General features: G+C 40.7%; 1 protein-coding gene across 1 annotated transcript in view; it reads left to right on the top strand.

Annotated features, from left to right (window-relative positions):
- golm2 (golgi membrane protein 2) overlaps positions 1 to 22,482 on the top strand; it is a 112,889-nt gene that overhangs the window by 24,606 nt on the left and 65,801 nt on the right. Inside the window, exons 3-5 of the mRNA XM_059639264.1 lie at positions 7,076 to 7,165; positions 18,363 to 18,465; positions 22,211 to 22,328. Of these exons, the coding sequence (XP_059495247.1) occupies positions 7,076 to 7,165; positions 18,363 to 18,465; positions 22,211 to 22,328 (311 nt within the window). The remainder of the gene's footprint in view (positions 1 to 7,075; positions 7,166 to 18,362; positions 18,466 to 22,210; positions 22,329 to 22,482) is intronic.

Genomic DNA, 22,482 nt, shown 5'->3' with positions numbered 1-22,482 from the left:
TTATTATATGAAAGGGAATAATAAAGTCAAAAGCTAGGTTAGGCCATATTTATTAGTGTTCTTTTTTTAATTAGGATAGAATTGTTTTGAACTTGATGTAGACAAGATTTTCTGACCAAATATCTATGATAGTATTTATACTCCAGACAAGCCATAGTCATCTTTCTGCACCAATATTTTTTTTCTGTTCCTTACTCTAACCCATACATGCAGGAGAATGTTACAAATCATGTTGCAGCTATGGAAGAGTTTAACTTTTTTTCATTCATGGAACATGGGCATTGCTGGCTGACCAGCATTTATTGCCTACTTCTAATTGCCCTTGAAGGTGGCAGTGAGTTGCCTTCAGGGATAGAAGTCCATGTCTTATGGTTTCATCCACAGTGCAATTAGGGAGAGAATTACTGGATTTTGACCCAGCAAAAGCAAATGAACAAATATTTCCAAGTCAGGAGGGTGAGTGACTTAAAGGGGAACTTGTGAGTGGTGTTCTCCTGTGTCTTGTAGGTAGTGCACACTGCTACAGAGTGGATATGGTGCCAGTCAAGTGGGCTGCTTTGTCCTGGATGGTGTCAAGTTTGTGTTGGTGCTGCACCCGTTCAGGCATGCGGGGAATATTCCCAGCACACTCGTGACTTGTGCCTTGTAGATAGCGTACAGGCTTTGGAGTCAGCAGGTTACTTGTCACAGTATTCTTAGCCTCTGTTTATGTAGCGAGTCCAGTTGAATTTCTTGTTAAAGGGAACCCCCAGGGTGATAGGGGGGGATTCAGTGATGGTAACACCATTGCATGTCAATGGGCAGTGGTTAGATTGCCTCTTATTGAAGGTGCTCATTGCCTGGCACTTGTGTGGTGCAAATGTTACTTGCTACTTGTTAGCTCAAGCCTGGACGTTGTCCAGATCTTGCATTTTAATGTGGTCTGCTTCAGTATGGCAATGGTGCAGAATTTTGTGTAATTGTTGGTAAATGTCCCTATTTTGCTCTTTTTATGGAGGGAAGCTGTTCCTGAAAGATGGTTGAACCTAGGACTGTACTCTGCGGAACTTCTGCAGAGATGCTGTGGAACTGAAATGACTAACCTCCAATAACCACAACCACCTTCCTTATGTGCCTTCAATACTCTAATCGTAGAATCCCCACCATATGGAAACAGGGCCCCCTGACCCAACAAGCCCTGCACTGAAGAGCATGCCACCCAGACCCATTCTGCCACCACCTTCCCCTGTAACTGACCGAAATCTATACATCCCTGAACACTAAGGGTACTTTCCCATAGCCAATCCATCTAATCTGCACATCTTTTGGGAGAAAGTCAGTCTGTGTGGAGTTTGCACAGTCGCTTAAGGCGTAAACAGAACCTGGTGCTGTGAAGCAGCAGTACTAACCACTGAGCCACCATGCTGCCCCATAGGAGAGTTTTACCCAATACCTGCTGATTTCAGTTTTGCTAGGGCTCCTTGATGCCACACTGAGTAGAATGTCAAAGTTTGTCACTCTCACCTTCAGGGTTTCAGCTTTTTTTGTCGTCCACATTTGAACCAAGGCTATAATAATGCCACAAACTGAGCAGCCTTGGTGGAACCCAAAGTGGGCATTGCTGAGCAGGTGCTACTTTGATAGCACTGTCACTGACACCTTCCATCACTTGACTGATGGTCAAGAGTAGATCAATGGAGTGGTAGTTGGCTGGATTGGATTTGTCCTATTGTACAGGGCATACCTGAGCAAGTTTGCACATTGTTGGATAGATGCCAGCGTTGTATTTGTACTGAGAGCTTGGCTAGATATGAAGATGCGTTTTTTCATTTGAGGTATCAGAGGTGCATTGAGCCAACACCAATGTTAAGTGAGGGAGGATAAAACTATCCAGTTTGGATGGTGAAGAATGTGATGTCTACTAGGGTACTTTGGAGTAAGTGAATTTGTAAAATCCCAAAGGAAAATGTGAGGACTTCCAGCAATGGATTAGCTGATGTAAGAACTGAGTTGGTTGATATTGTGGAGAAAATGGGCATTCGTTTTGATGAAGAAAATGCTGTCAGGAGTCTGATTATTTTTTTTTTGGACTAGAACCCTGAGCTGAAAACATGACTATGCAGAAGTATTGTGAATATTTTGAGCTTAAAAGTGCATTTGTTTTATTTTTGTTGCTGAGTAAATGCTTGGTCATTTAAAAGTTAGTTTTGATGAAATGAAGTTTGTTTGAATCTTTCTTCCAGCATTATGCATCAGCCTTGAAATAACAATGATTGGTTTAGTAGCAGGGCACAAGACAATGTGTAATCTTCACATTTTGCTTACATGCTTGTATTGGACAGCAGGAAAATATAAACAAAAAAATGGTGTATCTATTGATTTAACCAAATTGGATACCATTATAAAACCCAGAATTCACTTGTACTGGATTGTGAAACCAAATGGTTTCACAACATAGTGTGTAGCCCTCAACTGTTTTTCTCAATAGTTAAATAGGCTGCTGGAATAAAAAAGCACTAAAAATGACACACTGATAGTCTTGTCTTGTTTTTGTTCCCATCATGTTGATGCTCGGTAATGGCTAGTAATAGGTAGCCAACGTCCCTGCATCCAAGTCCCTACGGCGGGAAAAATATTATTCTAAACATAGATTGAAATGTATATTTCTCTTTAAAATCAATTTTGTAAACTTATCCAAGATATAGGCAGTGAAACATTTGGCATGCAGCAACTTGCATTAACACACTGATTTCTGTCATTCAAAATTCAAATTTAAACCTTGCAAAAATCTATCGAACATAGAACATAGAACAGTACAGCACAGAACAGGCCCTTCAGCCCACGATGTTGTGCCGACCATTGATCCTCATGTATGCACCCTCAAATTTCTGTGACCATATGCATGTCCAGCAGTCTCTCAAATGTCCCCAATGACCTTGCTTCCACAACTGCTGCTGGCAACGCATTCCATGCTCTCTCAACTCTGTGTAAAGAACCTGCCTCTGACATCCCCTCTATACTTTCCTCCAACCAGCTTAAAACTATGACCCCTCGTGTTAGCTATCTCTGCCCTGGGAAATGGTCTCTGGCTATCAACTCTATCTATGCTTCTCATTATCTTGTATACCTCAATTAGGTCCCCTCTCCTCCTTTTCTCCAATGAAAAAAGTCCAAGCACAGTCAACCTCTCTTCATAAGACAAGCCCTCCAGTCCAGGCAGCATCCTGGTAAACCTCCTCTGAACCCTCTCCAAAGCATCCACATCTTTCCTATAATAGCGCGACCAGAACTGGACGCAGTATTCCAAGTGCGGTCTAACCAAAGTTTTATAGAGCTGCAACAAGATCTCAAGACTCTTAAACTCAATCCCCCTGCTAATGAAAGCCAAAACACCATATGCTTTCTTAACAACCCTGTCCACTTGGGTGGCCATTTTAAGGGACCTATGTATCTGCACACCAAGATCCCTCTGTTCCTCCACACTGCCAAGAACCCTATCCTTAATCCTGTACTCAGCTTTCACATTCAACCTTCCAAAATGCATCACCTCGCATTTATCCAGGTTGAACTCCATCTGCCACCTCTCAGCCCATCTCTGCATCCTGTCAATGTCCCGCTGCAGCCTACAACAGCCCTCTGTACTGACAACGACACCTCCAACCTTTGTGTCGTCTGCAAACTTGCTGACCCATCCTTCCAGCCCCTTATCCAAGTCATTAATAAAAATTACAAACAGTAGAGGCCCAAGGACAGAGCCCTGTGGTACACCACTCACCACTGACTTCCAGGCAGAATATTTTCCTTTGACTACCACTCGCTGCCTTCTGTTGGCCAGCCAATTCTGTATCCAGACAGCTAAGTTCCCCTGTATCCCATTCCTCCTGACCTTCTGAATGAGCCTACCATGGGGAACCTTATCAAATGCCTTGCTGAAGTCCATATACACCACATCCACAGCTCGACCCTCATCAACTTTTCTAGTCACATCCTCAAAGAACTCTAAGGTTTGTGAGGCATGACCTGCCCCTCTCAAAGCCGTGTTGACTGCATTTAATCAAGCCATGCTCTTCCAGATGGTCATAAATCCTATCCCTCAGAATCCTTTCTAACACCTTGCAGACGACAGACGTGAGACTTACTGGTCTGTAATTACTAGGGATTTCCCTATTTCCTTTCTTGAAGAGAGGAATTACATTTGCCTCTCTCCAGTGCTCGGGTACGACTCCAGTGGAGAGCGAGAATGCAAAGATCTTCGCAAGTGGCGAAGCAATTGCGTCTCTTGCTTCCCAGAGCAGCCGAGGACAAATCTGGTCCGGGCCTGGCGACTTGTCAATCTTAATGTTTGACAAAATTTTCAGCACATCAGCTTCCTCTATCTCTATCCATTCCAGCATGCACACCTGCTCTTCAGAGGTTTCATTCACTACAAAGTTCGTTTCTTTTGTAAAGACAGAAGCAAAAAACTCATTTAGGCCTTCCCCTACCTCCTCAGACTCCACACACAAGTTCCCTATGCTATCCCTGATCGGCCCTACTCTTTCTCTGACCATTCTCTTATTCCTCACATAAGTGTAAAATGCCTTTGTGTTTTCCCTGATTCCTTCTGCCAAGACTTTCTCGTGCCCCCTCCTGGCTCTCCTCAGACCATTTTTGAGCTCCTTCCTCGCCTGCCTGTAATCCTCTAGAGCTGAGCTTGACCCTAGCTTCCTCCACCTTATGTAAGCTACCTTCTTCCTTTTGACGAGAAGCTCCACCGCTCTTGTCATCCAAGGTTCCTTTATCTTACCCCTTCTTGCCTGTCTCAGAGGGACATATTTATTCATCACTCGCAACAGCTGTTCCTTAAACAGTCTCCACATGTCTATAGTGCCTTTACCATGGAACAATTGCTCCCAGTTCATGCTTCCTAACTCATGTCTAATCGCATCATAGTTTCCTCTTCCCCAATTAAATATCCTCCCATTTTGCCTAATCCCCTCCTTCTCCATAGCTATGTAGAATGTGAGGCAGTTATGGTCACTATCACCAAAATGCTGTCCCACCACAAGATCTGATACGTGCCCCAGCTCATTTCCAAGCACCAAGTCTAGAATGGCCTCTCCCCTCGTCGGCCTGTCAATGTACTGAGTTAGGAAACCCTCCTGAACACACCTTACAAAAACAGCTCCATTCAAATCTTCTGCTCGAAGGAGGTTCCAATCAATATTAGGAAAGTTAAAGTCACCCATTACAACAACCCTACTACGTCCACACTTTTCCAAAATCTGCTGACCTATGCTTTCTTCAATCTCCCTGCTGCTACTGGGGGGCTTGTAGTAAACTCCTAATGAGGTGACTACTCCCTTGCTCTTTCTAATTTCCACCCATACTGACTCGGTAGGCAGATCTTCCTCAACAAAGGAAGCTTCTGTAGCTGTGATACTGTCTCTGATTAGCAGGGCTACACCCCCTCCCTATTCTTTTTAAATGCTCTAAACCCTGGAACATCCAGCAACCATTCCTGCCCATGAGAAACCCATGTCTCTGTTATGGCCATAACATCATAGCACCAGGTACTGATCCATGCTCTAAGTTCATCACTTTTATTCCTGATACTCCTTGCGTTAAAGCAAACTCACTTTAACCGATCCCTTGGTTCCTTCCCACTAGCTGGTCTACCTCTTGCTACTGCCTCACCTGCATCAACTCTCACCTCCGGTATACAGCTCAGGTTCCCACCCCCCTGCCATACTAGTTTAAACCCTCTCGAACTACTCAAGCAAACCTTCCACTCAGGACATTGGTCCCCTTCCAGTTCAGATGCAACCCCGTCCTTCTTGTACAGGTCCCACCTTCCTCAGAAGGCAACCCAATTTTCTACATATCTGAAGCCCTCCCTCCTACACCAGCTGCGCAGCCACTTTCTAACCACTTTCTTCCTAAGGAGTAATAGCTTTTAAATGTACTTATATTTTGAGCTATCTCAATGCTGTAGACAATATAACAGAATACATTGAGTGCAGCACTTCCTGTAGTACACATGAAACCATCAAGTGGCTGTATAAGCTGAGACACATTGTGCCAGCAAAGAGGCTAAGATTCTCCTTTCTCTTATGGAATTAAACAAAGGAAAAAGGAACAGGATATTAATAGCATAGATTTTTTTATCAAAACAACTTCTTTTTAATCCCTTTAACTTTTTTTTCTCTGCACCATTATTGCTTGATGACCCTCACTAGTTTTCCAGTTTCATGGCCAAATAAACATACTGTGAACCAGTGCGGTAAGTTGGTACCAGTACAAAGCTGGAGAAACTTACCAGGTCTGACTGCATCTGTGGGGAGAGAGAAGCGGTTAATGTTTTGAGTCTGGCATTTTTATTTAGAGCAGTAAATTTGTTAAGTTATTTGACTGAGGATTCTCGAGTGAATTTGTTTGCTGTCCGTCAACTATTGATGTCAATCAGGAAGTTCAAATTCTATTGAGCTCAAATGGTGAAGCAAGTTATAACATGGCAAATAAGATCAGCTTTCGCTGAATCTTGTTACCAATATGTCATTCTTAATCTTGTTCCTCCCTCTGATTATAATCTTTCTCAACCAGATCCCTATGAACACACTATATTTGTCCACAACTGTCTCTTTATACCTCCTGTCTTAAATTCTACTCCTTGGAAGTTATGCTGTGAATTATGTAAACTCTGGAATTCCTGTCCAAAATCTCTAGACCTCCAACTTCTTTAATTTCGCCTAGTGCTCACCTCTTCAACTATACTTTTTAGTTGCCCTTTCTAACTTCATTCTTGAGTTGTGCTTCAGTTTTAGTTGTCAGTCAGACCAGTGAAATGCACTGGAATTTATTCTACATTAGAGTCTATACACATGCTGTTTATAATTTGACAAAGATAAAGGATTAAACATTATGTTCTGGTATGTGAACTGTGGAATATTAAACTGTGGTTTGGTTAACGCTTAGCCTCAGGTGACTCAAATTTTGTGCAGTTAAAATTATTTCAATTGGTTTTAACTTTGGATGTCATTTTTAAGTAATTTTGACTGAAATATTTATTTGGCTTGGCAAACTTAATTAATATGTAATATTGTCTGTCATAAAACAGCTTGTCACAGTTCTTTTTTTCCATTTTCCATAAAGGTTAAATTTCAAAATAACATAACAGACCAGTTGTCTATTATCCACCGGTTACAAGGTAAGAATTGAAGATTTCTTTTCTACACCTTTTTTGTCTACAAATGTGCTTTACCACCTAGAACACCTATAGTTTCTAGTACCTATACTATGCTGCCAGCATTCCCACTAAATTTCTAGTACAGTAGTGTGCTAGATACGTTAATAGCCTTGTAATCCAAATGCTGTTTTTCTGCTGTAGAATCTTGATAGTCTTTAGAAATTGAGCTCAAAATTTATTAGTGAAATTGAGCGTGAAGCTACCAGATTAAATATCAATGTATTATGACAGGAAACCTGCTGTCCTAAACTCAGACTCCAAACCCACAACATGTTTGAATCTCCTCCTGCTGCAACTAATGCCGGTCTTTGTAATACTGTCTACAATTTGAGGAAAAAATCATTTTTCAGCAATGTGCAATTTCTAGCTCTACTATAGACCAATATAATTCATCATGCTTATAACATTAAAAAGACCTCCCCCTGGCTTTTGAGGGATCAAGGAAAATTTAATATCAGAATCTAGAGTGGAGGATGCTTCCCCATCACGACCATGTTCTGTCCTTCTCTCTCTCGCCCGCCCGCCCCCCCGCCCCAACCAAATCCCCCTACAATTTAGTGGTATACATACAGACATTGCTAGATGTCATTTGCTGGTCATCCCTAATTATTCTGGAAGAGGTTGGTTCCAATGTACCTCCAGAGGTCAGTGCTGGGACCATTACAACTCTAGTTATGCATTAATAATCTGGACAAAGGAACTGAGGGCATTGCCTTCTGAAAACTTAGCAACAAAGATAGTTGGAGGAATGGGGAGTGTCGAGTAATGGAGAGGCTGCAGAAGGGCTTAGACATGCTAGGCAACTGGGCAAAAAATTGACAGGTCGAATATGTTGTAGAAAGCATGAGGTTATGCACCTTGGTAGGAAGAATAGAGGTGTAGACTATTTTCGAAACTGGGATAAGCTTTAGAAATCTGAACCACAAAGGGGCTTGGCAGGCACAGTTCAAGATTCAGGGTTAACATATATATAGGATCAGTTGGTGGTTGGGGGGTGAAAATGCTCTGTTGGCATTAATTTCAGGAGGGCTAGAATACAACATGCAGCCTCAGCAGGACAAGGCTCTTTATCAGACCATATTTGGAATATTGTGAACAATTTTGGGCCCATAACCTAACAAAATGTGTGCTGGTGTGGGAGGTCCAGAGCAGGTTTTCAAGATGATCCGAACGATGGGCACCTTGTCTAGAGGAGCTGTTGAGGACTCTGGATTTGAACTTCATGGAGTTTAGAAAGATGAGGTGGCGTGGGATCTGATTGAAACTCTCAGAGTTGGTATGGTGGTAAGTCATCAACTAATACTTATTACAAGCCACTTACTCCTACAACTACCTCAGCTAAACTTCTTCACACTCTGCCACCTGTACGGACGCCATTCCTTTTCCCAGTTCCCGAGATCATATCACGTGCTCTGTTGCATCCTTCCAAACCAGTGTTTCTCATGTGGCTTTTCTCCTTAAGTAAGGGACATCCTCCTTCACTGTTGACTGGGCCCTTTTAATTGTTTGCACATTTCCTGCAATTTTTTTGGTTTCACACCTTCCTTTTGGGGCCACTATAAAGTTCCCCTTGCCCTCGCCTTCCACTCACCTAGCCACCACACCCTATCTACAACTGCTAACGTAATAGAAACACCTGTTCTCTTACCTCCTCAGCCCTCTCTAGGTTCCCAAGCATTCCTTCCTCCTGAAGGAGTGATTAACATGTACATCTTTCAATGCTGTCTCCTTACAAGGAAAAACAAAATGCATATCGGATGATTGCTTTACAGAACGCTGTCTTGTTCAAGCTTTTGGTGGGCTGTCATTTTAAATCATCCACCTAGATCTTGTGCTAACACCTGTGTCTTTGTTCTGGTATAGTGCAGTATAAATTTCAGTAACGGGACCTCATCATTTAGATTCTGCACTTTTACAGCTTTCTGGCCTCAAGATTGAGTTCAACAAATTTGTGCCATTTTTTCCCCTCTTTATTGATGCATTGCTTTAGTTTTCTTTTTCACGCAGCAGTGCACCTGCTGTGAGCACGGCCCTTGTTTCATTACTTGAACTGTCTTTATTTTCCTCTGGCCCTGTAAAACTAACTCTTGTCATTCACTCTGTCATGTCTTCCACGTTATCATAGGCTTGAAATTTTCCTTTTTCCGTAGCTACCACATATTGAAAACCTGATGTATCTTTAACTTCTCTGGGTTTGTTCAGAAAATGCTGTATTCCCCATATGATTTTGAAATGCATTTTTTTAATCATCTGCTCCCGCCTAAGATCAGCAATGAAGGGAAAAAGACAGCAGAACTTCTCTTCCTGCACATTCAGTACAGTTGCCATTGTTCTCTTGAGCCTTTATTCCATTATTGTAGAAAGTTCCATAATTTGCTTGTAATTTGGTAATGAGCTTAAACATGTAAAATTATTTATGACTTTGGGTCTGTCCTATGGGTAATATCCCCATGTCAAATTTGTTATTAAAACATTCCAATGGCATCTCTTGATGTTTTCCTGTGTTTTACTGCATTACATTGATGTTTCAGTTTGACAAATGGAAATTATCCCACTAGAAAGATTATTCTAATTTCCCTTACCCCTCGTTTTTTTTTGTTATGGCAGCTTTTGTGTTAATTTTCAATGATTCACAACTGCCGTTCCCGTGAGGCAGTATTGTGGCACTGCAGTGAGTAATGTATGCTGTGGTACTTAAATGTAGAAAATGGATCTAATGGGATGATTTTACCAAATTTTGTGTGGAAATGTGGAGTAAAAACAGGCTATTTTTGGGAATGAGAAGCAATGAGTTGTCTAATGGGTAGAGGGAGATAATTGGCACCAGGAGTAATATTAACATCAAAGAAAAACTTTAACAGCAAGTATCACAATGAACTGAATTATCATTATTGTGCATTTATGGATATTCTGCTACTAAAGCAATGGGTCAATATTCAGAACTTAAACATGAGCTTGTAAATTGTTGTGCTGTATGCTATTAGTTTGTTGGTTTGCTTTTGAAGTGTGGGAGCTCTGTTTATTTGATTTATTGTAGTCCTAAGTACAGCAAAAAACTTGTTTTTGGGGGCACTACAAGGAAATTGTAGCAAATAAGGACAACAGTGCATTGAGTGAGGCACACAAGGTTTCAAGTGCACAGGTGAGCCAGCAAGAGTGCTTATAAACAACCAACAATTACATTTTGCTTGATCCTGACAGGATCAGAACAAAATAGATGAATTAATGGTACAAATAGAGGTTAATGATCTTTATGGCCATTGAAAAGACATGGTTGCAGGAAGATCAAAGCTGGGAACTAAGTATTGTGGTATGGGACATTGACAGAACAGACAGGAAGGAAAGGCAATGGAATAACTTTGTTAGTATGAAATGGAATATGGATGGTGGCAAGTGATGATGTTGGGCGAGGAAGATATAGATTCATTATAGATGGAAGTAAGAATTAACAAGGTAAAGAAGACACCGGGAATAAGCCATATGTCCCTAACAGCAACTATACTTTAGAACAGAATAAATTAGACAATGAGCACTTGTTAAAAGCTGTGCATTAATCTCACACAGCCTTGATCTTTAATCTTCAGTTTGATTTGAATTTTTCCAACAGTTGTGACCACCAGGAAGAATTCCGTGCTTATTTTGTGCAGTTTCCTAGAATGACATGTTCAACCAAAAATTGGGCTATTTTGGTTATGGATATAGTAATGAGGAAACTTTTAACCGATGATCTGAGTGAGTGGGTTTTTTAAAAAAAAATAGAAGTCCCTAAGAAAACAGTGACCATAACAGAATCTAGCATTCAGTTTTTGAACATGAGAAAGGTTGGGTTGGAAATAACTGTGTTAAACTTAAATCTGGTAATTACAAAGCAATGAGGTCAAGTTTATTGGAGTGGACTGGAACAGAGTTTAGTAGAAAAGATGGTTTGAGGAGCTATGGCAAATGTTTAAGAAAATAGTTCCTTAATCTCGATGTGGATATATATCCTTGTGAAGAGAGGTTTATAAGTTGGCCCCTATACTCAATGGAGTTTAGAAGAATAGGAGAGGTGATCTTGTTGAAATAATACTCATGGGAGTTTTGACAATGTGGATGCTGACAGGCTTATTTGCTTTTTGGGAGACTTCAAAACAAGAGGGCATAATCTCCAAAGTAAGCAGTTCTCCTCCAGTTTAAGAAATTTTTTTCTCTCAGGGCAGTGAACCTGTGTAATTTATTACCATAGATAATTGTGGAGGCTGGGTTATTCAGCTTGGTCAAGTATGAGATGGATTGGTTTTTAATTAATAAGGGAACCAAGAAATGTAGAATAAAGGTAAGAAAGTGAAGTTAAGAATTGTCAGATCAGTTGCGAACAGATTTGATGGACCAAATGGCCCACTTCTGCTCTGCATTATAGTCTTAGGATCCAAAACATTAGCATTAAGGGCATGATGTTGCACTTTTAAGATTATGTGGGTGTAGTTTTATAAAGTGTTGGCTAACTCCCCACTCCTGTTGTTGACAGAACTCAATTGATCATACATGAATCAGCCTAAGAACTGATCGGCAAGCTTTGCGTGTATTAGTCTATCATGGGACTTGGAAATAGTGCTGTTCTGGTGCCTCTGAAGCTGCTGACCAATCAGAGGTTAGCAGTTTCTGGGTTTTTTATTCATTCACGTGATGAGGCTGTCGCTGGCCAGGCAGCATTTATTTCCCATCCCTAATTACCCAGAGGGCTCTTGAGTCAACCACACTGCTGTGGGTCTGGAGTCACATGTAGGCCAGACCAGGTAAGGATGGCAGTTTCCTTCCCTGAATGGTATTCGTAAACCAGATGGATTTTTTCCCACAATTGGCAAGGATTCACGGTCATAGTTAGACTCTTAATTCCAGATATTTTATTTGAATTTGAATTCAAATTCCACCAACCGCCATGGTGGAATTCGAACCAGTGTTTCCAGAATGTTGTCTGGTCTCTGGATTAATAGTTCAGCGATTAATACTACAAGGCCATCACGACCTCCCCAGTCGTCAAGACTCAGTCTATGGATGGTCCTCAGGAGATCTAACTGAGAATGGTGTTAATTTTTCTTCCCATGTGGGATGTATGAGGAGGTGGCTGCAGCATTGGTTGCAAGGGCAAGCAGTTTAGCTTTGAGGCCATTTCCTTTTTTCCCTTGTACTACCCACAAAAATCCAGCGGGCAGATCCCCTAGTCATCCAGTTGAGAAACAAGCCATATTTCTTGCCTGTCAGGAGTGTAGGTAATTGTACCATTGCAAAGTTGGAGCCCTAAAATGGCTGTTAACTGACCACTGAAGCTACTGAATCAACAGCAGGGTCAAGAACATTCTGTCAATCTGTGCTCAGTACTAAGCTGGGAAAGGGTCACTTGTCTCCAGGTCCAACTTGTCTAATTGCTTCTCTTTTCACACCTCTGCACAGCACAAATTCTGCCACGAGACTTACTAGAAGTTCTGGTCAGGAAATTGTTTCAATTTCAAGTCCTTGAATTTTCCCTTTTCTTGATTTGAGTGTAGTTATTGAGTCAATGTCTGTTAATGTAATTTACAAAACAAAGAAGACATTCTCTGTATTGTTTAATGATCCAGTTGGTTTTCTAAACTAGAGTGTCTGCTGCATATATTGTACTAACAGTCTTTTCTGATGTAACTTAATTGAAACTCTAACATCTCTGCAATATCACTGAATTGAAAATTATCAGCTAGGCTTCTAGTCGGTCATAACTGTAGATGCGCGGTGTGATGTTAAACTGTTGAGGTCCTTCACTTATGCTATCTGGTTTCTTACAACTGTTGTCCTTGTACTATTCTGTAAATGGAATTCAATTAGATGTATAAAATTGTGCATTCTCCAGAAGTTCTTTTTAAAGACAAGTTTTATATACTACTCGTAGCGGAGTTAGTTGCACAGATTCCTATTTCTCCATCACTTGGCACAGCAAGGTCATAAAAGCAGTTCTTGCCATCATTATTTCCTAACACTTTGCTGCATGAGGCTATGAAGCCATGCCTTTTTAAAAAATGTGGTTTTTAATCAAGAAATATGCAAAGTCTTTTTTGAAAAGAGTAAACAGAAAGGTGTTGAGATGCCAGAGTTACCTCAATCCGTGGGAAATTTTTAATTAAAAATTACTTTGGCTGTGGTATCCTTCGTTGAATGGATAGGTTGAGTTGAACCAGTCTCTGGAATTCATACCTTCTGTTTTCTGACGACTGGACTGGCTGCCTCTGAGCTTGAAACTTGACAAAGAACTGTAGGTAACCTTGATGCATCATAAGTAGATGTGTAGCAATGGCTTCCCACTTTCAACTGTTTACACGGACCATTCAAAGCATTGATCAAAATTGACTTCAGATAACAATCTTTTTAGTCCTAGAACCAGGGAAATCTTGCCACAAAAACATACATCGGCCCTGTAAAGTAATGTTTTCTTCCCTACTGTTCACAACATTTTAAAAATCTCACAAATCATGATTGTTCAATCATATTGCATGTTTTTAAATTAACTCTCCAGTGTCGGATGGTTGTTTGGAATAAAATATCATATAGCTGAGATCCAGGACCCACACATATATATATTTTCTACCCTAATTGTTTAAAAAAAGTATTTAATATTCTGAATATTAACAAAGAAAATTACAGCACAGGAACAGGCCCTTTGGCCCTCCAAGCCTGTGCCGATCCAGATTTTCTATCTAAACCTGTCGCGTATTTTCCAAGGATCTGTATCCCTCTACTCCCTGCCCATTCATGTATCTATCTAGAAAACATCTTAAGTGATGCTATCGTGCCTGCCTCTACTGCCTCCGCTGGTAACCCGTTCCAGGCACCCACCACCCTCTGCGTAAAGACCTTTCCATGCAGATCTCCCTTAAACTTTTCCCCTCTCTCTTTTTGAAATCCTGACCCCTAGTAATTGAGTCCCCCACTGTGTGGGGTGAGGGGAAAGCCTCTTGCTATCCACCCTCTCTGTCCCTATCATGGTTTTGTAGTCCTCAATTGGGTCTTCCCTCACCTCTGTCCTTCTAATGTAAATAATCCTAATCTACTCCACCTCCTCTAGCTCGTGCCCTCCATACTAGGCAACATCCTCTGTACCCTCTCCAAAGCATCCACATCGTTTTGGTAACATGGTGAGCAGAACTGTGTGCATTATTCTAAATGTATTCGAACCAAAGTCCTACAGATCTGTAACGTGACCTGCCAACTCTAGTACTCATACCCCATCTGATGAATGAAAGCATGCTGTATGCCTTCTTTGACCACTCTATCGACCTTTGCTGTCACTTTCAGGGTACAATGGACCTGAACACCCAGATCTGTCTGCATCAGTTTTCCTCAGGGCTTTTCCATTTACCATATCGTTCGCTCTTGAATTGGATCTTCCAAAATGCATCACTTCGCATTTGCGTAGATTGAATTCCAACTGCCATTTCTTCGTCAATCTATCTATATTCTGCTGCTTTCTGACAGTCCCCTTCACTCTCTGCTACACCACCAATCTTTAGTGTCATCTGCAAATTTACTAATCAGACCACCTATACCTTCCTCCAGATCATTTATGTATATCACAAATAACAGTGGTCCCAACACTGATCCCTGTGGAACACCACTGGTCATAGTTCTCCATTTTGAGAAACTCCCTTCCACTATAACTCTGTCTCCTGTTGCCCAGCCAGTTCTCTATCCATCTAGCTAGTATACCCTGGACCCCATGCAACTTCACTTTCTCCATCAGCCTGCCATGGGGAACCTTATCAAATGCGTTACTGAAGTCCATGTATATGACATCTTACAGCCCTTTCCTCATCTATCAACTTTGTCACTTCCTCAGAATTCTATCGAGTTGGTAAGACATGACCTTCCCTGCACAAAATCATGCTGCCTATCACTAATAAGTCCATTTTCTTCCAAATGTAGGTAGATCCTATTCCTCAGTATCTTCTCCAGCAGCTTCCCTACCACTGACATCAGGCTCACCAGTCTATAATCACCTGAATTATCCTTGCTACTGTTCTTGAACAACGGGACAACGTTAGCAATTCTCCACTGCTCCAAGACCTCACCCATGCTCCAGGATGCTGCAAAGATATCATCTGTTAAGGCCCCAGCTATTCCATCCCCCCACCGCTTCCCTCAGTAACTTGCGATAGATCCCATCTGAACCTGGGGACTTGTCCACCCTATTGCCTTTTAGAATACCCAACTTTTTTTCCCTCCACCTTTATACTGACTTGACCTAGAGTAATTAAATATCTATCTCTAACTTCAACATCTGTCACGTCCCTCTCCTCAGTGAATACCAATGCAAAGTACTTGTTAATAATCTCACTCTCTCTGACTCCTCGCATAACTTCGCTCCTCTGTCGTTGAGTGGGCCAACCCTTTCTCTATTTACCCTCTTGCTCCCTAGGTATGAATAAAAGGCTTTTGGGATTTTCCATAGCCCTGTTTGCCAAAGATATTTCATGACCCCTTTTAGCCCTCTTAATTCCTCATTTCAGATTGGTCCTATTTTCCCGATATTCTTACAAAGCTGCGTCTGTTTTCGGTCGTCTAGACCTTATGTATACTTCCTTTTGTCTCTTTACTAGTCTCTCAATTTCACCTGTCATCCATGGTCCCTAAACTTGCCCTTTTTACCTTTTGTATTTGTGCCTCTCTTGTGCTTGCTGTTAGGAGTCCTGTAGTACAGCCCCAACATTGTTACTGCACCCTTCCTATGTATGAGCTCATGTAAATATTGCCTCACTGCTCGAGTCCTCCATAATGTCCTCCTTCAGCACAGCTGTGATATCCTCTTTGATCAGTAATCCAACTCCTCCATCCCTTTTACCTCCCTCTGTAAGCTGCCTGAAGCGTCTTTAGCCCAGGATATTTAATTGCCAATCTTGTCCTTCCCTCAACCAAGTCTCAGTAATAGCAAACATCATACTCCCAGGTACCAATCCAAGCCCTAAGTTCATCTGCCTTACCTATTACACTTCTCGCATTAAGACAAATGCACCTCAGAACACCTGTCCCTTTTGCGTTCATCATCTGGTCTCTGCCTACTCGTCCCCTTAGTCACACTGACTTTGTTATCCAGTTCCTTACAGGCTTTAGTTACTCCCTCCTTACTGTCCCCAACTACCTCATTTGCTTCCCATCCCCCTTCCACATTAGTTTAAACACTCCCCAACAGTGTTAGCAACAGCAGTTCCTAGGACATTAGTTCCAGTCCCACCCAGGTGCAGACCGTCCGATTTGTAACAGTCCCACCTCCCCCAGAACCGGCCCTGATGTCCCAAAAATCTGAACCCCTCCCTCTGTGCCATTTCTCAAACCACTCATTTATCCTGCTTATTCTTTCATTTCTACTCTGACTAGCACGTGGCACTGGTAGCCATCCTGAGATGCTACCTCAGGTCCTGCTTTTTAACTTGGCTCGTGACTCGCTAAATTCTGCTTGTAGGGCCTCACCCCGTTTTTTTAAAACCTATATCATTGGTGCCTTTGTGCGCCACGACAGCTGGCTGTTCACCCTCCTTCTTTCCTCCTCCTCTTCCCCCCCGCCCCGCCCCGCCCCGGAATGTCCTGCCCCGCCCCGGAATGTCCTGCAGTCGATCCAAGACATCCCTGACCTGTGCACCTGGGAGGCAACATACCATTCAGGAGTCTTGTTTTTAACCATAGAAATGCCTATCTTCTCCCCTTACAATTGAATTCCCTATGACTATAGCCTTCTGCCTACTTTCTTGCTATTCTGTACAGTAGAACCAGCCACGGTGCCATGTATCTGGCTGCTGCTGCCTTCCCCTGGTGAGCAATCTTTCCCCAACTGTATCTAAAATGGTATACCTGTTTTGGAGGAAGATGACACCTGCACTGCCTTCCTGTTTTTTTTTCTTTTGCCTTTTGGTCACTATTCCCCCTGTCTCTCTCAGCAATCCTAATCTGCGGTGTGACCAATTTGCTGAACGTGCTACCCATGACTTCCTCAGCATCATGGATGCTCCAGAGTGAATCCATCCGCAGCTCCAGAGCTGTCATGCGGTCTAACAAGAGCTGCAGCTGGGCACACTACTTGCAATTGTAGGAGTCAGGGACATCAGCCGTGGATTTTTTTCGAAGGCAAACTTTAACTATTTACACAAAGCTGCTTTCATCCTAAAAGGTACATTCTTGCAACTAAAACTAGCTAATAATTTTAAACAAACTGGAAATATTAATTTAACTTTAAATGGGTCAAAACGATGTAAATATTTTTATATAAAATGTGACAATATAGTCTGAGCCTAGAAAAGTATCCAAAAACTTTACCCAAAGATCGGTATTGCAGTTTTTGTTTAGTTTAAAATTGTAACATTCTGAAACTTCATGAAAATTTATCTTGGGTGAAATAAAGATTTCTACTTGTTGCAATCAATCCTTTTAACAACATAATAGTTCAGTTTTATTGTCAGATTTGTATTTTTAACAAATATAAACTGAAAAGTATATATTTTTAAAAAAGCCAAAATTTTTTGGAATGTTCACACTCTCTCTTTTTGCTGCTGTTCAACATGCTGTACTCGTGCTGTGGCAGTGCCTCAACAGCATCCCCCTCAAACAACTGTCATAGCTTAGAAACACACAAAAACAGAAATTGCTGGAATGTGCTCTTCACAGATGTTCCCTTACTTGCTAAGTAGTTCCAGCAATCTCTGCTTTTATTTTGGTTTTCCAGCATCTGCAGGATTTTACGTTTTTTGCATTGTGGGGTACGAAGGACAGTAAATATGAGGGGAAAAAGGTGCATTTTTTAAAAAAGACTAAAAGCATTAAGTAACATTTGGGTTTCACAGCTGCCATGCCCCTATATAGATGCATGTGGTGGACCCCAAAATGTGCTCTCTTTTTTTTAAAAACCCATCTCAAAGCTGCTTATTGCCAGGGAGTGAAATGAGTGTGTTTTGGGGTTGCATTCAAAATGTACTGAAACCAGTGATCAATTACTGCCCTGAATCCTAACTCATTTTATATGCTTGAACCATTTTAGAAGTTGTGCACACTGAAACCACTTCAGGTTGATATCCAAGCATCCTTGGATTTTATTCTGTGGCAGTGCTTTCCCTGTGATGTGGAATTGCAATAATTGGTCAAGCTGAAATGTTTTTCTCTTACACAGAGCAGCTTACTGAGTTACGACAAGAGTTTCTAAGACAGGATGATCAGCTACAGGAATACCGAAATAACTCTACAACCTTGCAGAAGAAATTAGAATATGAAAGGTGAAGTACTGATCCTGTACAGTGTCTGAATTCCAAGCTTTTCTCTTTCCCTGTTTTTTTTTAATGAACATGTTCCTAAAGTCAAATTGAACTTTATAAAGTTCAATGAAAAAAAAAACAAAAGAACTGTGGATGCTATAAATCAGGAAAAAAAACAGAAGTTGCTGGTAAAGCTCAACAGATCTGGCAGCGTCTGTGGGGAACTACATCAGAGTTAATGTTTAGGGCGTAGTGATCCTTCAGTTCTGAGCAAGGGTCACCGGACACAAAACATTAACTTGGATTTTTCTTAACAGATGCTGCCAGATCTGCTGAGCTTTTTCAGCAACTTCAGCTTTTACTTTATAAATTGTATGCTGTTCAAACCATATTTTACCAGCTCTCTACAATTTGGTATTGGCTATTTTTGGATAACTTCACTTTACATTTTTCAGATTCTTAGGGTTTTAAAAGCTGGTTTGGCTAATTATGTGAACAATGAAGTAAGTACACTTGTGGTTTAAAATGTGTGGTTAGTGACACTATATATAAATATCTAAAAAGAGCATGGCTATAATTTTCTTTCGCCTCGTGTCAATAGCAATTCTTCCTTTTTTGACATGAATCAGCTCATTAGCTATGAGCAGCTTATTGTGTAAGGTAGATATCTCCGTTTGAAGTTTTCCAGGGTATTGCATCATTTTTTATTGTCCTTGTTGGACTTACTTACTTTTTTTATGTTTTCTCTTCATAGACACTTCTACAAGAAACCAAATATGTTGTAATTGTGGAAATGTACATTTATCTGACGAATTTGCAGTACTATAGGTTTAATACAGTTGAAAATTGGCGGATGTGACGATGCTGAAATAACATTCTTTTGATCAGTAGACATTATTTACCTCTTACCTTAAAATACTAACATAGAAAAGGGAAAGTGGAACATTTTTCTGACTCTCAATCCCTGAATCTAAATTGTATGCATTAAAAGATTGAAAAAGTAAAATTTTTTTAACATGAGATGTGCCTTGCGGAAGCATTTTGGCATACGACTAATCTGAAGTGGTATAAGGCAGAATAGCGACAGATATTTCTGTGAAGGGATGTTGATTAATGACCTTATAACGAAAAGGAGTATTGCTCATAGATGATATAGCATAACCAAGAAAGTAAGTTGTTGCATAATAAAACCACTTAATTTTAAAGGAAGTGAAATGTATACTTTAAAATAATTTTGTTTTCGCTTGAGGTGTGGGGAATGTGAATTAAGAGAGGATATTGTGCAGGCCTTAAATGGTAGGCATGCAAAATATTGTTGCAAGCAGGTTACTTTGACTTCAGCTACCATCTTGATGTAAAAGCATGATGTGGAAAGAATTCTTAATGAAAGTGGTGTACAAGCTGAATTGGAAGTGGTAGTGGTAATTTAAATAAAAATCAGGTGCATAGCAAAACACACTGATCTGTCTTGTCCGAATCCTGGCAATACCAAGTATGCAGTGTAAGAGGCAATAATTTTAGCTTACACTTTGACTGTCACCCATTGGCACAAATGCTTTCAGCTATGCTCCAAACGTGAAAGTTATTTATAATTCTGTTCAGGAGGTGTGTAGGCACCTCTTGAGTTTGCTCTGTCTTGGGAGTCTTGTATGCATGTGTTTGCAGATGTTGTAGGATTTTAGATTATGGTGTACTTTTTAAAAATATTGTAGTCTCATGCATTATACTTGTCATTTTAAAAGAAATTTCTGTTGAGGCACTTTTTAAAAGCTAGAACATGTACCTTTAGTTTTATTGATTTTTTTTTTTTTTGGACTGCAATGTGTAATTCAGATCAATGATGGCTGGCCTTGTTTACAAATAACCTAATTTACAGCTCCACGAAGTGGGGTTTAGAATACCAGTCGGGGTCACATGCTTTGAGGCAACAATGGCTGCTGTGGAGCATAGATTTCCAATCCAGCTCATTCAGGTCCTCTCCCCATCCCCTCCCCTGTCTTCAAGCTAGGAGTTCACACCAAAGAAGCTTGATTAGCCCCACACAAATGTTTTCAACCTTGTGCTATGTGCTAACATGATGCAATGAGTATATACGTCAACTGAAACTGAACACTAATAACCATTTTACAAAATAAAATGTATTGGATGCTTTTATATTGTGGTGGAATAAGTGATTAACAGAAAATGGGGCCATTGTGGGTAATGGGTTCAGAACTTTACTTGAAGAGTGAATTTTTAGATGTGGAGTGAAGGGCCAGAGTTTCACAAGGATGTTGCTGGGACTAGAGGACTTGAACAATAGGGAGAAGCTGAATGGGCTGGGACTTTCCTCCCCTGAAGCCTTGGAGGCTGAGAGGTAACTTTGTAGAAGTTTATAAAATCATGAAGGGCATGGATAGCCAGGTCTTTTTCCTAGGGTGTGGGAGCTTGGTGGTAGGGCATGGATTAAAGGGGAAAGACTTAAAAAGTTGCCCCTCAGGTCCCTTTTCAGTGGTATGTGTAGGGAATGAGCTGCCAGAGGAAGTGTTGGAGGCTGGTAGAATTACAACATGTAAAAGGCATCTAGATTGGTACATGAATAGGAAAGGTTTAGAGCAATATGGGCTAAATGCTGGCAAAGGGATTAGGTCAGATTGGTATGTCTGGTTGGCACGGATGAGTTGGACTGAAGGATCTGTTTCCATGCTGATTGACTTCAGATTTTGTAGTATCTATGGAAAGAGTAACTGTCAAATATAGAGTTGAGTATGACTTAAGAGCTGAATGTGATTAGAATATTGGATTAGCTCTCATTAAAACCATTTGTAGAAATTGATATTAATATAATTTCCTTAACTGACAAATACTTATGCAGATAAAAGCTTCTTGAGTGCGTTCTTGCTTTGATGTTTGTTTGTTATTTCTTTTCTTGATAATCTTGACTCAAACAATAAGATTATTTCCATAGAGGTTTTAATATCGGTTTTTGTTTGTAGTGAACCAGCAGAAGTGATCTTAAAATAAGACTTGCGTAGAAATGACTTATTTTATAACATCTTTTCTTTAATACTTTATAAATTTTGTTCTTTGTAAATATGTTTCATTTTGCAGTTGTATTTGGCAGATTTGCAATATGCTCCAAATGCTGATATTCTCATTTGTGACAATGGTTTTCTGATGTGAATTACTCTTATCTAGATTACCTGCCATTGTCTGAGATTGAATCATTTCAAATCTGTCAGCTGCTGCACTGTCTCCCTGTTGCTAACATCTTTGTACTGTTCCCATTCCAATGGTTGCCTCGCAACTGTTGCTATAATCTTAGTGGAGCAGAGGCAGATCTCTTTAAAGCAGCAGTTATTCTGATAACTTCAGAAGTTCTCTGTGCAGACTACAACCTGGGAATACTTATTTAATAAATGCACTATCTGTTTCCTTCTATCGTTGCTTCTGTTTTGTGATGGCTGAAAAGTAGTTAAAGTGCTTGTTAAATAATGCAGAAACATGACACACTTGAATTATTACCTGAACACTGAGCAATTGTAGTACAATACCATACTTTGCCAAATATCAAACTTTAATTCTTTACAAGCTGTTTCACTGAACTTTTAGTTGCTGTTGCAGGGTTGCAGTGTGTTTGTCTTCTTTTTGAGTTGGTGCTTCTTGTCAAATCAGCCAGTTTGTCTCATACATAGAATTTGGGAGCAAGGGCTACCTTCCTGTATCTGAGGTGCTTTTAAAAGTGCAGTTTGCTGTTTTCTATGCATTGCTTATTGATCTTTTGCAGCCTGCAATGTGGTCAACAGATTAGGGCACTGAAAGAACAGTGTGAAGAGAAGTTGAAGACTTTAGGAAAAGTGCATAACCAGCCAGCAAAGCACGAAGATTCCATTAAACAAAACCAGGTAAGCTGCACTGAGTTTTTGGAATGCTGCGCAGTATTGTTCACTCACTATTGGTAAATATTTGTTTTAGTTCAAGTTGCTGTTTGGTATCAAACTTTAGTTGCTGAAAACTCATAATTACAGTCAAATCCATCTGTATGCATATATCTAAGCA

Source organism: Stegostoma tigrinum, chromosome 33 (assembly GCF_030684315.1).
Source record: "Stegostoma tigrinum isolate sSteTig4 chromosome 33, sSteTig4.hap1, whole genome shotgun sequence".
In the NCBI taxonomy this organism is placed as follows: Eukaryota; Metazoa; Chordata; class Chondrichthyes; order Orectolobiformes; family Stegostomatidae; genus Stegostoma; species Stegostoma tigrinum.
This window is presented reverse-complemented; position numbering and strand designations above follow the sequence as displayed.